General features: G+C 39.9%; 2 protein-coding genes across 2 annotated transcripts; one reads left to right on the forward strand and one right to left on the reverse strand.

Moving 5' to 3' along the window:
- Positions 1-34: 34 nt before the first annotated feature.
- LOC311497228 (cytochrome P450 4B1-like) lies at positions 35-5,363 on the reverse strand (the record flags this gene model as incomplete). Its single annotated transcript, XM_084557426.1, has 12 exons — positions 35-212; positions 453-535; positions 715-779; positions 1,140-1,273; positions 2,819-3,009; positions 3,646-3,752; positions 3,884-4,038; positions 4,194-4,318; positions 4,486-4,613; positions 4,703-4,747; positions 4,849-4,993; positions 5,172-5,363. The coding sequence occupies 12 exons, from the start codon at positions 5,361-5,363 to the stop codon at positions 35-37; spliced, it is 1,548 nt and encodes a 515-aa protein (XP_084413552.1).
- A 5,247-nt stretch (positions 5,364-10,610) lies between these two features.
- med18 (mediator of RNA polymerase II transcription, subunit 18 homolog (yeast)) lies at positions 10,611-12,908 on the forward strand. The gene is made up of 3 exons (XM_084556289.1): positions 10,611-10,907; positions 11,209-11,302; positions 11,752-12,908. Exons 2-3 carry the CDS (start codon positions 11,230-11,232, stop codon positions 12,306-12,308), a joined length of 630 nt encoding a protein of 209 aa, XP_084412415.1. The 5' UTR covers positions 10,611-10,907; positions 11,209-11,229; the 3' UTR covers positions 12,309-12,908.
- The last annotated feature ends 1,954 nt before the right edge of the window (positions 12,909-14,862 follow it).

Here is a 14,862-nt window from a genome sequence, read left to right on the forward strand (position 1 = left end):
ATTTTAAAATAACAACAATAATAATAACTTCCCTTTACCCCTGTGCATTTACAGGTTTGATTCTGATGTGAATGCCATTGAGTGAGCGAAGAACCAGTCTAGGAATTAACTTGGGTTCCATAGTGGGCTCCTCTATCAGCTGGTACCGCTTCAATGTCAGGGCCGTCACCACTTTCATCTCATTCATAGCAAAGTTCTGACCAATGCAGTTTCTGAGGGAGGAATGCATAAGGGAAAACAAGGGTTGTATTATCGAATGTTGTTTCAAACTGGATCAATCAGGTTACACTGAGTTCACCCATCCTCTACTATACTCTGGCCTAAAAAAGAAGCTGGTGCCAAGTTACACATTCACTTACTTCAGACTGTTGTCAGATAAATGAGTAGACAGTGACTAGCTATAAACTGAGAACATTATTCATATGGTTTCACAGTGTCAGCTGTATACAAACCTTGGACCAGCTGAGAAGGGGACAAATGCATGAGGCGACCTCTTGGAAGCATTCTCTGGTAGGAATCGCAGTGGGTCAAAGACCTATCATAACACAAGGTGGAAAAAAACGTCAGTGTAAATCACACATTTATAATTACTGTGTCCTAATGACATGTAGGAGCTGGAGGTCACTATGATGACTAAAGTCTTCTATTATTTGACATTTGACATATAAGCAGGGTGCAGACTGCACTGATCATCATCAAGTCATCTTGACCTACATTAGGATTTTCCCAGACAGTTGCATTTCTGTGCATCACAAACACACTTGTTGAAAGACGAGAGCCTACAAACGAGAAAAAAAGGTGTGGTTTAGGATTGTGCAGAGGCTGTCCACATACAAAGTGAGAGTCTGCCTTCCATGACTGCCCAGTGTTTTACTATGCAGCCTAACACGCGACAAACCAACAGAACTTAGGGAAAAGCTGAATGAAAGCATAGAGAAGACATCTGAAATGTTTACATTTGATAGAATGAACACAGATAAACCATACAGAGTTTTTAAATAGTTCACTCAATAATGAAACACAATGGAAACCTATTCAAGTTATTATCTTAACTTTTCCCCCTATGGGGTATAACTTTTCTAAAAACTGTACTAAAATAAACATCCTAAATGACTCTTGTAGATTCAAACATCACCTACCTGCCGGCAGAGTCCTTCCATCAAAGAAAGTTATGGGTTTGGTGGTTCTTCTAGACATTCCTGGTACAGGAGGGTAGAGGCGAAGGGATTCTTTTATGCACATTGTAGTGTACGGAATTTTACTGAGATCCTCCCTTAAAATAAGAAGACAGACATGGGGTGTTAGTGACCACACAATAAAAAGTGTTTCAATTTCAGGGTTACACATTTCAGATTTAATTTTGACTCCCAAAGAGTAATTTTATTTCATTTTCACACATGAAGAGTAAAATGTTGTCCAGTGTCAGAGTTACTTGACAGTGGTGATCACAGTGATGTTAGCTGATTACCTTAGTGATGTGATTACGCTACATCTACACACACAAATTTTTTCAGTTGGAGAAGTCTACCACCTTGGCCCTTCATGCATCTTAAACGGTAAGTTAAATTATATTAGACTTACTGAAACATTTATAGTTGACGCTATAACTTTAACTCCAGTATACAATTAAATTATTAGCATCTGGCCTGTGCAAGTTAACATGCTAATGGCAACTTCATAAAGAATATTTTTTACAAGCTCGTAATGACTTCTATGTTTTTAATAATTCATTCATTCATTTTCCATCCGCTTATCTGAGGTCAGGTCGCAGTGGCAACAGGCTACGTAAGGAACTCCAGACGTCCCTCTCCCCAACAACACATTCTAGCTCTTCCCGGGGCATCCCAAGGCGTTCTCAGGCCAGACGGGATATGTAATCCCTCCAGTGAGTTCTGGGTCTGCCTCTGGGTCTCCTCCCAGCTGGCCGTGCCCGGTAAACCTCCAAAAGGCTGCACCACACCGTCCTTCTCTCTCTCCATTTTACCATCACTCGCAAACAGCCCCTCGAGATATGTGAACTCCTTCACTTGGGGAACTCACCCCCAACCCGGAGGGAACAATCCACCATTTTCCAGCACCATGGCCTTGGACTTGGAGGTGCTGACCCACATCCCAACTGCTTCACAACACGCTGCAAAAAGTTCCTTGAGGTCATGGTCTGATGGAACCAATAGAACCACATCATCTGCAAAAAGCAGGGACGCAATTCTGAGGCTCCCATACTGGACAACCTCTTCACCCCAGCTGCACCTTGAGATACTGTCCATGAATACCATAAACAGGACCGGGGACAAGGGGCAGCCCTGGTGGAGTCCAACACCCACTGGAAATGTGCTTGACGTTGTGTCAAGGATACGGACACAGCCCTTACTTTGGTTATACATGGACTGGATGGCTTGCAACGGCCCCCATATCCCGTACACCCTCAGTACCCCAACAAAGTTCCTGGGGAACATAGTCATAGGCCTTCCCACATCCACAAGACACATGTAGACTGGACTGTCAAACTCCCTCGTTCCCAGAAGCAACTCTGCAAAGGTAAAGACCTGGTCAATTGTTCCACGTCCAGGACGGAATCCACATTGCTCCTCTTGAATTCGAAGTTCAACTAACGGCGAGACTCCCCAAAATATAAGTCAGTCCTGAAATACAACAAAAGTACTACTGCAATGAATACTCATCTGAAAAAGCATCCGTTAATGCCAGCAGAGGAATGGTCCAAATTGAACTGATGGGTGCGTATAGATCTTTTAGACCTTCTGCAGCACTGTGGTAGACTTGTTACCATATTATAATACTTTCATTGAGCAGGCCTTACCACTCCATTGTGTCTTTGCCATCCAGTGCCTCTATAATCTCAGCCCTGCAAATCTTCTGGTGTTCTGGGTGGCAGGCAAGGCAATAGAGGATGAAAGAGATGCCGCTGGCTGTGGTGTCATGACCCTCAAACATGAAAGTATCCACTTCTGCACGGATATCCTCATCTGACAGACCCTGCTGATTTTCATCCTTAAGACACAAAAAACCCAAGCATGAAAATAAATTAGCAATATACATGTTTACACTACTACTACTATTATGACTATGACTTCAAGCTTCAGTCTTTTTGCCTGCAGGTTAAACGTTTACATGGACAGGCATAGACATGCCAAGCTGAGTAGGATAAAGTGACACAGGCCCAGGAAGCTTAAGGATGTTTACATGAATCAGAAATTTTGGATAGCAAATTGTGTCTTACATAATCAGACTCTGTACAAGGAATTTGGACTTTTGTCACTGGACTTCTGCTCAAGAGGCCAAAAATGCTCTTACCACTGTCTTTGTATGAGTGGATATATATATGCTGTATACAGCCATCTGCACTTGCTTTATCGTTTATCATAGCACATGCTGCTCAAGTGTTATGCTACTGAGTTGTATGCATGACATATCATTTTTAATGGTATATATATTGTTTCAGGGCTCTATGCCTTGATAGTTGGTTGTATACTGCACAGTGCGTTGCTGACTAGTGCTACTTTAATGCTCTTATTTTCTATAAAGCACCCTGTAACTGTTTACTCACTTAAAGGTTTGTAATTTGTCAGTTGATTAATCCAATCTAAGAATGTGTAATTGTGTGAAATCATATAATACATGGCATACTCTTGGAAAGAGAAGGATGTCCAGAAAGTCCAATTTTCTCTTTTTCTGTATGCAGTTTCGCTCCTTTTCTTCTTTTAGTGCTTCTTTCCTCTTTCTTATAATTTCCTCTTTAGGAAAAAGAAAAAAAGGTGATGGATTAATCATTGCAGATTTACTCTTGAGATGGATACACTATATTGCAAAGTGATAGTCCAATTGATATCTGGCAGGTGTCCATACTGTTATTAATCAATCAAACCTGTATGACTGTGCGCCACCTTCTGTGCTTTCCTGTATCTGAAACCATGTGGGCTGAGGTAGAAGATGAGATTACTGTGGTATGGAAACGTCCTGACTCGCAGGGTTGTCAGATGAGCGAGCTCATAAACTGCTTTGATGTATGCATTTGTTCCCCTGAAATGACAATGTAGACAAACATTAAAAGCTACATTTCCCCCTCTAATGATTAAGACAACTAAACTGATTTTGATTTACAACAGAAGCATGAAACACAGAAGAACACAGAACTAAAATTGTGACTTGAAAATAAAAATGTTTATATGACTCACCCTTCTGTCTGACAGTTGCTGTCGCAGCTGAATGCACACTTCAGAATGCTGTCCAGTGTCATAAGACTGACGGGCTCAAACAATTCAAAAACCTCATTGCTGTTTGCATAACTTTCCCATTTGTCCTGGCAAGAGAGTGAGAGAACAGATGTGACATCTCAGTGGGATAGGGAAAATACTCCTTCACATATTGACCTAAAATATGTACTCCACAGGCCAACAATGTGTTGATATTTGCATTTTTAGTTATCTTGAACAAATTGTGATTTACATGACTAAACCATTTACATACCAGCATAGTTTTAGCAGATTCGGCCATCAGCTTAAGGTATGGTTTCAAAACATCATAATGGAAACCTGGAGTCAAGAGCCTTCTATGGCGAAACCACTTCTGACCGTGTGACAACAATAACCCATCTCCTGCAGACAGAAACAGACAGTGTGAGTGGAAATGACAAAAAACACTGTAAAATTACGACATATTGTGTAGAAAGGCAAAGCTGTCTTACCTATCCAAGGCTTAATAAAACCATATCCCAGATCATCTTTTGGCTCTATTAGGAAATAATAAAATCACTACAATACTCTCTGTGTGCTATAATCTTGCCTCTGGCTTGGTAAAACATTGATATGAATACAAATATTGATCACGCACCTGCTGATGTCAGGATGGTTTTGACATAATCTGGGTGGTGAACGTTGATTACACAAACGGAGGGACCAAACCACATTGGGAAAGCGTAAGGGTACTGATGTCCCCATTTCACTACTTTGCACATGTCTGTCCCATCTTGTTTGAACTAAAAAAAAAACACAACCAAGTAAGGTTAACATTCCAGTTACAGTTACAAGCCTGCAGACTTGAATATTCTGTCTATACTGCGATGTTGGCCAACTGTGTGTCTCTTATTTGACATGACAACATTTCTGAAAGTGCTGGAGCTTCAAAACTACAGTTGCTGCTGGCTTAATTGTTACCTCCAAAACATGTCCAAACAGCCAGTGTGCCGGTGGCCCTGGAAAAGCTTCGATGTTTCGCAGCACTTCCTTTCTTTGGACGAGAAACATGGTCAGTTTAAAGACGACTGCCAGCAGACAGAGGACAGTAACCAAGTAATGCATATGAGGCCAGCCCAGCTGAAAATTCACGAATGCTTCTGTCAGCTCCATGTCAATGGTGCTCTGCTGGAGGAGACTTAAACGCTACACCACAAAAGGTGACCTGTTTGTATTTAAGCAAACTTTCCAGTGGGCGTTGGGTGGAGACAATGTCTGTGCTGTTGACCCACTGTTGATCAAATAATGGCTTTTCGTGCTGTAACAAACTTTAGGAATATCCACCAACACTGTGGAGACACTGGACACTGCTTTTAGGATGATATCAGCAGCCAGAATCAAAGTCACTGGATTAATCTTTAGTTATATGATTTATTTTATCCACAGTGTAAAATTTCCACATTAGATGTAGTTAGCTAAAACTTAAATAAAATGGCATACTTAAGTTAATTAAGTGAAGTGAGTAGATTTGTTAAAGACACTTCCCACCATTGCTTAAACAGAACAAAATATCCTCTGTGATACCATTTGCTGAAGGACTCTTTGTTTTAATGTTTACTTTATGGCTTTAGCGTTACATTAGGGGTGGTTGTCAAAATTCTCAGTGAAGGTTTTGTGTGACTGGAAATAATCTCCCAATTGCCTAAAACATTTCTTCAGAGCTGGATGAGGTGTTAAATAGCCTTTTAATGTAGAGATTGTGCTTCAAAGAGCACATGAAGGAATAATGCAACAATGTTGAGAAAGTTCAAACCTGATTTTTGCCAATATGATTCATACGTTGTTCACACAGTCCATTGTCGTGTCAACTTTTCCGCTGTGGAACTTTCAAGATTGCTTGTCCCCACTGTCTACACTCTGTTAACTGAAATGTCCTTTGAGCTGTCAGAGTACACAATTGCTGCAAACCTTTATTTTATGAAGTCCAAACTCCACTTATAGGATTAAGTTTGGCAGATGAATAATCTGTAAAAAAAAAAAGTCTCCATCTCAAATTAAAATTTTCTCAAAATAATTTATTAATTTAGAAATTATCTCATTGATGTGTGCACAGCATACATTAGGGAGTATATCTATATCTTGACACCTCTGAATGAGAACTTGTTGCTGTGTGCATACTATACGTCAACACTTATGCTAATGCAAAAAGTGAAATAAGTACCACCATCAGAAACACATTGTGGGTATAACCCACACTAAATGTCTTTTGAAGTAGTTGTCCAACCACATCCTATGTGTTTACTTGAATTTAATCTCTATGCTCTGTGCTCTATAAAACCTTGATGCGATGCAGAGTCTCCAATCTGAGTTTTGATCAGCAGTAATGGTGTCAACACCGAGGAGGTGTTCTGTTCAGCATTTCTGTAGAGACATGGATTCTTCACTGATACAAAAAGGCTTTATTTTCAGTTTTTTATTGATCATTTGCAACATGTCCCCGTCGACAGGAAACGGTAAGTAATCAGTTCACACAACATTCGAAAACTTGCTGTTGTTTATGTTTTACATTTTTCATGGGACTCTAACAGTAAACTCGTATTTTAACAGCTGAAAATCACCTTCATTTCTTTCTGGGATGTCAAGCTGTGATACCATGTCAGCACTACAGCAGGAACCCGGACTCTTTCAAAAGTCCAGATTCTTTAAAGACAAGAATGGATTACAACACTATAACAGATTTTATCAGCGATGGAAAGTTATGTCAAATCGTTCCTTGCTCATCCAGAATTTTCCTGAGGATGATCAAGGCTTGTACTGGTGTGAATATTGTTTTCAAGACATCTGCCGAATTGAACAGTCAGCAGTTATCAGAGTAAAGAAAGGTTTGAACTGTCCTACGTTCAAGACAGAATCTACATAACATGATGCATTCATTCTGTTCTGTATGATTTTAAGGCATTCTCTAAACTCCTCCTCAAAGCTCTTTATGTTTGTTTTTTTGCAGGAATTCTGACTGAAATTTCTATGACATTTTACATTACCGTAGGCAGTCATTTTGAATATGCGTGTCCAGGTGAACATGTCAATTTGAAATGGACTTTTGAAGCAAGTAATCAGACCGCTCTCAGGAAATCAGGACTAAGACGAGAAACAGACTTTCTGACTTTCAACAAGACCATATGTATTGGAAATGTTATGGACTATCGGTAGCCCTTGTATATCTCATTTTGATGGCACTTTTGATTTCAGTTTTTCACCTCAGCTCAAGACTGAGGGCCGGTAGGCTATGCAGCTCCTCGTCTTACTGAAACTTCCTGTTTGTTCTGTGGCCAGCTGTCATAACGTTTCCATTTCCATTCCAAGATCGTTAGTAAATGAGCCAGTTTAGTAATCTGTGGCTTAACAACAGTTAACTCACTGGACACACTAACTGTCTACATATGCCCTACAGTATGTACACAGTTAAAGAAGGGCTGTTTGTAATCTACATAATTTGTAGTTTTAACAGGATGTTTAGGGGGTATTTGCAGAGTATCAATAGCATTTACATACATTACAGTAGAAAGCACAGTGGCGAGGTGGTTAGCACTGATGCCTCACAGCACTGTTTTCCCTGTGTCTGCGTGGATTCTCTCCAGGTACTCCAGCTTCCTCCCACCGTCCAAAGACATGCTTGTTAGGTTAATTGGTGATTCTAAATTGGCCGTAGGTGTGAGTGTGAGTGTGAATGGTTGTCTGTCTCTCTGTGTTGGCCCCTGTGATGGATGGTGTACCCTGCCTCTCGCCTTAAGGAGAGCATTCATAAACTGATGAATGACAGCTGATTGAATTCCAAAGTCCATCATTAAAAGTATTGTTTATTTATTCTTTACCTGATCTCAGTAACATACTGCAGTTAATTTGCAAGTACTACTCAGCTGGAAGCTACTGTATGAAAAAACTGTTCACACAACATAAGTGAGTGCAGTACATTTTCTCATGCACTTCAATTAATTAAAAATGGAGTATTTCCAGTTTGTTATGTTATTCCTCGACTTAATTCCATTTTGTAGGAACACTTTGTAATGTTTATTTACACCATTTCATGCAATTTACAGTTGTATTGTTCTGGAGTTCAGGTTTTGCTGAACTCATGATCATCTTATAAAATATGACTGTAATAACAGGTAATTAAACATAAATACACTGTATATAATCAGTTATAGCATGAAAAATATTTTGTATATTTTGTTTTATTCGTTTTATTCTACCCAGTTTTGTATGTGCATGATTAGATAAATGGGAGGGGTCAAAAGAAATTATGAATTAACCGTCATGAGTAATGGGGATAGTGTGGCTGTTAGCAATTTGGAAAAATCTGAACTTTTGGCTCAATCTTAAGAGGGTCCAAACTAATGATAATCTGTTACATGAGGGCAGACAAGGATCTTAATGGAGCATCCTGACATATTACCTTGACTTGAATTCATATTGTAGTGTCTCACATAAAGGAAGCTACGGAGGTTTTTCTGCAAGGTAACTGAAGTTCGAACAAGGGCTACTGTCAGCAAACTCTCAGCTCTACCATAACTTCCATCTCTCGTATGCATTAACTGACATCAAGGACAAAAAAACAAACAAATAAACAAAAAAAACACGCTCTACAACCACAGCAACAATGTCAACTAATAGAACACGACAGAACTGAACATAAACACCTGAGCATATCAATACTGTGTGCTGCAGATATGTATTGTCTATATAAATCGGCACCATTAATAACATTAAATAGTATTTCACAACGTGTTGTATGAAAGGATAGTGTAGCTGGGATAAAAAATATGCAGTATATATTTGAAGCCTTTTCCGTGTATAGCAGCCAAAGGTCTAATAACTTTAGACAATGAAATTCACCAATAACTTGTTGATGTGCAACCTCCTTCTCTCTGTTACCACAGAGCGTTTAGAGAAGTTGTTAACTGAATGCTGCTGACAGGATTGGGACCTCTGCTAGCATTAGCGGATGCCATATGCAGTCTGCCATATTTCAGATGAGTGTGCATTGTTGATGATCTGGGGGTCCTTCAGCAAGGTTGGAATCCGGCAGATTTGTCTTTGCGAAGGACGCATGAAAGAAGCCACGTACAATGCTATCTTGGAAGAAAACTACCTTCATTCTGCTCTGACAGTGTTCTCCAACTCTGAGGATTAGTTTGTCCAGCAAGACAATGCTCCCATGCCACACAACTAGGTCAATCAGGGTGTGGATGAAGGAACACCAGTTCATGACCCTGCCCAGGAGTGGCATAAAGTCACCCAACAGCAATGTGAAAGACTGATGGAGAGCATGCCAAAACTCATTAAAACTGTGATTAAAATATTCCATCAAATATTGATTTCTGAGCTCTTCCAAAGTTAGTATTGTGGTGTTTAAAAACAAATACGAAGTTGTCTTCTTTGCATTATTTGAGGTCTGAAAACGCTGCCTCTTTTTTTTTTTTTTTCTTCTTTGACTTTTTTTCCTGCATATAAATTGTCTAAATGAGAATATGGAATTTGGGAGAAATGTTGTCAGTAGTTTATACAATAAAAAAAGATGTCCATTTTACTTGAACACATACCTATAAATGGTAATGTCAGAGGAACTGATAATTTTGCAGAGCTGTATTTTGCATGTCACGGTAGAATGTGCTTCATCTAAAGTGCCACTGATTCTGGTGTTATGTTTAGTCATTAAAGGACCAAAAGGTGATTGCTGAGTGACAGCGAATCTTTTTTTGCATAACACTACATGGTGTCATCAAAGACTGTCTGAAGTGAAATAACTGTTATAATGAAGGGAGACTGTTCTGTTTAATAGAAAAAAATTACTGTCAACAATAAGTTAAGAAAAAAAGAGAGCTGTACACCTGAAAATATGGATGTTAGTAAATTCGATGTTGTTTCGAATTGGTTGTTAACAATAATTAATGCTGATGTGTTTCAATATAGCATACATTCTGTGCACATGTCTTAAAATGACTCAAGGAAAGGCTGATGTGTTGTAATGGTGTTATATGGGGTTATCCCAATGGGTTATCCCGGGCGTGGGAACTATAGTGGTTGTACAAAGCCGGACCTTTTATGTTGTAACACTAGTCAGTCCAGCCCCGCGAAAAACACAGCCGCCATACATTTTGGTGTTATGTTTACTGAGAGCCAATAAAGAACATGAAGATGATCGCCGAGGGGCAGCGAGTCTTTTTTGCATAACACTACACTCATCTGCCTTTTGGAGTCTGTGCTGTTATTGTCACGTGATCGGCGACTTGTCGACTTTACTGTTTTGCCGTGACACTTTAAGCATCGGTAGTCTTTTTTTCGTGTTCCACACTCCAGTCCAGTTGGTGGCGGTAATGCACCTTTAAGCTGGTTTGCAGCATTAAAAACAAAGAAGAAGAAGAAGAAGTTGTTTCCGTCTGGCTACTTTTGTTCTCATCATTTCTTTATTTTACAGACAGAAATCCACTTCAATGAACCTTCAGCTGAGCAAGTTGTAATATATATGCTGAACAAATAATATTGCAGCTAACTGTTAATATGAAATTTTACTAGCTGCTAGCTAACTGGGTAGCTAGCTACAAGCGGTGTGTTTATTCATTAGCCTAGGCTACCTCGGTTAATGGTGTGAAGGCTCCGTCGACGACGAGCTCATCATCATTTATCCCAGCGGGTGAACAGCTGCTTTTGTATTTTCAGGTAAGAATTCAGTTGTTGCGTGTGAAAAGACGGGAGTTCGCTAGCTTAACCCGCTATATATTAGCCTCCACTGTTTACTGGTTAGCATTAGCGAGCTAGAAGTTTGCGTAGTCAAATACAAAGGTTATTTGTCGACATTTTGCACAACAAGTGATTACTGTTAACAAGTTAAAGTGAATGGTGGCTTAGGTCTAGCGAGTGTCACATTAAGCCATAGCTATGAGCATGCATATTGCCATGGGACATGATCATCTTAATACAAACGGCCATAAAGGTAGCTGACAATATTTTTCTTCTTCAGGCTCAGCAAACCTGAGAAAAGATGGAGGCTCCTCCTGTCACTGTCATGCCTGTCACCGGGGGCACAATCAATATGATGGAGTATCTGTTACAAGGTAACATATGTTAGGTGTAAACACTTCTCAGACAGAAATAATCAATTAGTTTACATACATAAATAATGAATGTATTCTCCTGCATAAAATGGCAAAATATTGTGTGCCCACTGCCACTGAAAACTTTTGGAAAGTTTGGACCAGAGTCATTCTTAAACTGCACGACAGCAAATCATTATCCTGGATTTAAATGGGATTTATTACATGTCTGCAGTTATTGTGTGGTGCCTGTAGTATTTCCTACATGACATTCATCCTCTTAGATATTATCGTATCTTATGTTCCTAGAATGCCTGAACTTTAATTTTTTTTTTGCAGTGATTCTTGTGGGAATACTATTTGTTTATTGACAGTTATAAATACAATGTGTGTGCAGTCCTGATGATGACACAGGATTGTCTGCATGTTATTTATGTATACGCCTGTTTCTCTGTGCTTTATGAATTCAGGTAGTGTGTTAGACCAGGCCCTGGAAAGCCTCTTGCATCGTCTTCGAGGTTTATGTGACAACATGGAACCTGAAACCTTTACAGATCACGAACTGGTTTACCTTCTGAAAGGCCAGCAAGGAAACCCATTCATTCTGCGTGCCCGGCGCTCAATCTCCCACCCCACTGCACCATGGCACCTGCGCTACCTCGGCCAACCTGAAGTGGGAGACAAGAGCCGCCATGCCCTAGTACGCAACTGTGTTGACGTTGCTGCCTCTCACAGCCTTCCAGAGTTCCTCAATGAAATGGGCTTCCGCATGGACCATGAATTTGTGTCCACTGGACACATATTTCGCAAAGGTGCTATGAAAATTGTGGTTAGCAAGCTGTCACGCATCCTGGTACCAGGGAACACTGGGAACACGGAGCCTCTGTCGCTTTCATATCTGGTGGAACTGAGTGTGTTGGCCCCCGCCGGTCAGGATACTGTTTCAGAGGACATGCGGAGCTTTGGTGAGCAACTCAAACCCCTGATTCACCTGGAGAAGATTGACCCAAGCAAACAGAGACATTAGAAGTTTGTTAAAAGGGACAAGTCCTCTCTGGCTACCATGGACACGTTGCTTGTTTGTGTTTTGTTATAAAGCTGGGTTTAAAAAAAAGTAGATATATATTTTCTGGTTCAAAGTCATCTTGATTTGAGTGATTATTTTTTTTTTTTATATATAAATACACATTTTTTTCTGTGTAGAAATCTTGCTGCGATCTGTAAGGTTTCGCACACCAAATCCTGGGAGATCATGCAATGAGATTTGTCCATGTGTGAGGGAGATCCAAAACATGATAGAAGCTACAACCAGCTGATTGGAGTTGATTGGATTTAAAAAGTATGACAACAGACAAGAGCTGCACAAAAGCAAAGCCACACGTAAGATCTCCCACCTACAAATAAAATATTGTGGAAATACCTCAAACCTCTGCTACCAATGACCGTAGTTTTAAGTAAAATAGTTTAGAAACTGTTTTATCTCTAAATGAATTGATATGGAATCTTTTTTTACTAAAGGGATAAAATGAAATACCGTGCCAGTTTGACATAAAACTTTTACAGGTGCATAAAAAGTCAACATAGTCCATAACTGTGCAACTCTGCAAAAACAAAGAAATAAATGAATAAAATTTCAACTGAAATTAACTTTCAACTTCATTATTTTTTTTATGATGTTCTATTTTTACTGTTTCAATGTTCTTTTCCCATGTCCAGTTGATTGTCTTTGTCCTGGGTATGTCTGCGGGAGCCCACTAGGGGTCTCTCTTTCCCTTCTTAATCGTCTTGATTTGGGCAAACTGGATGTTAGTACCTCACATCATCTACAGGAGCTGTCGTTGCCATGGAAATAATTAGCTGTGAGATCTGCACATCTTTTCCCCCACTCTAATTAGCTTTCTCAATTGCTTAATGATACATAGACCTGTGAAAGCCTTTCTTTCTTCCCCTCAACAAAAGCATTGATTTTCCCTCTCTTCCCCTCTCATTTCTACTGTTAACCCATTAGTGCCTCTTTCATGGGAACTTGAGCTGGGAGACTATTACGCATGAAAGCACTACAGCTGCCTCAGGTTCTTCACGTTCATGTTGAAATCCAAAAAGACCTGTACGGTAGTGTGACAACATTATGGCCTAACTACTGCAGAGACCAAAGTAAGTAATGCACATCCTGTCAGTTATGATGATAATGTTGCCAATAGGACACGAGTGCTTCTAATAATACTCGAACAGGAAGATGCATTTGCGGGGGTTGAGATGTAAAGTGACCATGTGCATGTCTGAGGGGAGAGCTCGAGGGCAGATGGCTGTCTCTGCGTGTTGACCTACCTGCATATCAAGGCTGATGAGGACAAGCTCGCTGAGGTGGAAGAGTGAGGTGACATTGCTTCCACATACACTGCATGCATCTTTGGAAACCACATTTTTTTTTCAAACCCTTTGGGATTCTTTTAATTTGTCTTTTGGAAGACAAATTTGCTTCTGTGCTCAAATTGGACCTAATTTCATAGTTTGCTACTTAGTACACAAACTTGCTTGTCACTGAGGTTGGGTTATCTGATGGAGACGATTTTGTGTTCCAACAACCAGACGCAGACTACGGGCTCTTAAGACTACAGCATGATGTTTCAGCTCTCAGTGAATTATGTATTAAAGAAGCAGATGCCTCCTTGCCTAAGGCTTTACATGTCTAGCATGGCTACACTACAGTCTACTGGCTTTCTTCCACTTAAACTTGTGTTTAGCACTGTGCTCTTTGGTGATGAGCTGGACTCCCACTGCACCTCCACTCCACATTGCCTGGAGAACAGAGGCAAAGCTAGGCTAATCAGTGTCTTGGCATCAGGCCTACTTGGCTATTGTGAATGTAGCCAACTACCGTCTTGCACAAGTGATGGATTTAACTCGTTGCTTGAGGCAAAATGATATTCTTCTTACTGGAAGTAACTGAGACCGGACTAACACCCCCTTCAAAACATAATATAGTTTGATTTATGTTACACAAGTGATCAAACTGAAATGTTTTTAGTATCGGGTCATAATACTTGCAGCCTGAACTACTTTTATTAATGTAGTGTCAGTTCACTTTTTCCATCTATACCTACGTTCAGCTCTTTTTTTATTAACCATCTACACCATGAGATGACAGGAAACAATTTTTTAAAAACATTATTTGCAAGCAATTTGATGTTATGTGCTTTGTTTTGCCTGACCAACTGAACAAAGCCTAAAGGTATTCAACTTAAAATTGCAGAGAAGAGCAGCCAGCTCTCACATTTGGGAAGTTGGAACCAGCAAATGTTTAATTTTTTACACTGAGAGTTGACTGATGTTAGACACCTGTTGAAAAAGGTAATACATAGTACAATCTGGTTCTGCTGCTCAGTGTCTCATACCATGATTTTGAAGCCATTTCAGTACACACAGCATAGCCTTTACACATCTTTGACATCATCAGTTTATTATAATATAATTAGGCTCACTTCAGCTTTACGCATGAGAGCAGCACACACTCATTCCCTTCTCTGGGCCGTTTAGTTGCTCTGCGTTTTTAACTGTTAAATATAATTAATTGGCTATGG

Source organism: Chelon labrosus, assembly GCF_963514085.1.
Source record: "Chelon labrosus genome assembly, chromosome: 12".
Taxonomy (NCBI): domain Eukaryota; kingdom Metazoa; phylum Chordata; class Actinopteri; order Mugiliformes; family Mugilidae; genus Chelon; species Chelon labrosus.

Coding starts and splice junctions, on each gene's coding strand:
- med18 (XM_084556289.1), top strand. CDS start 11,230: ATGGAGGCTCCTCCTGTCACTGTCATGCCTGTCACCGGGGGCACAATC. Junction 11,303..11,751: donor GATGGAGTATCTGTTACAAG/GTAACATATGTT, acceptor TTATGAATTCAG/GTAGTGTGTTAGACCAGGCC.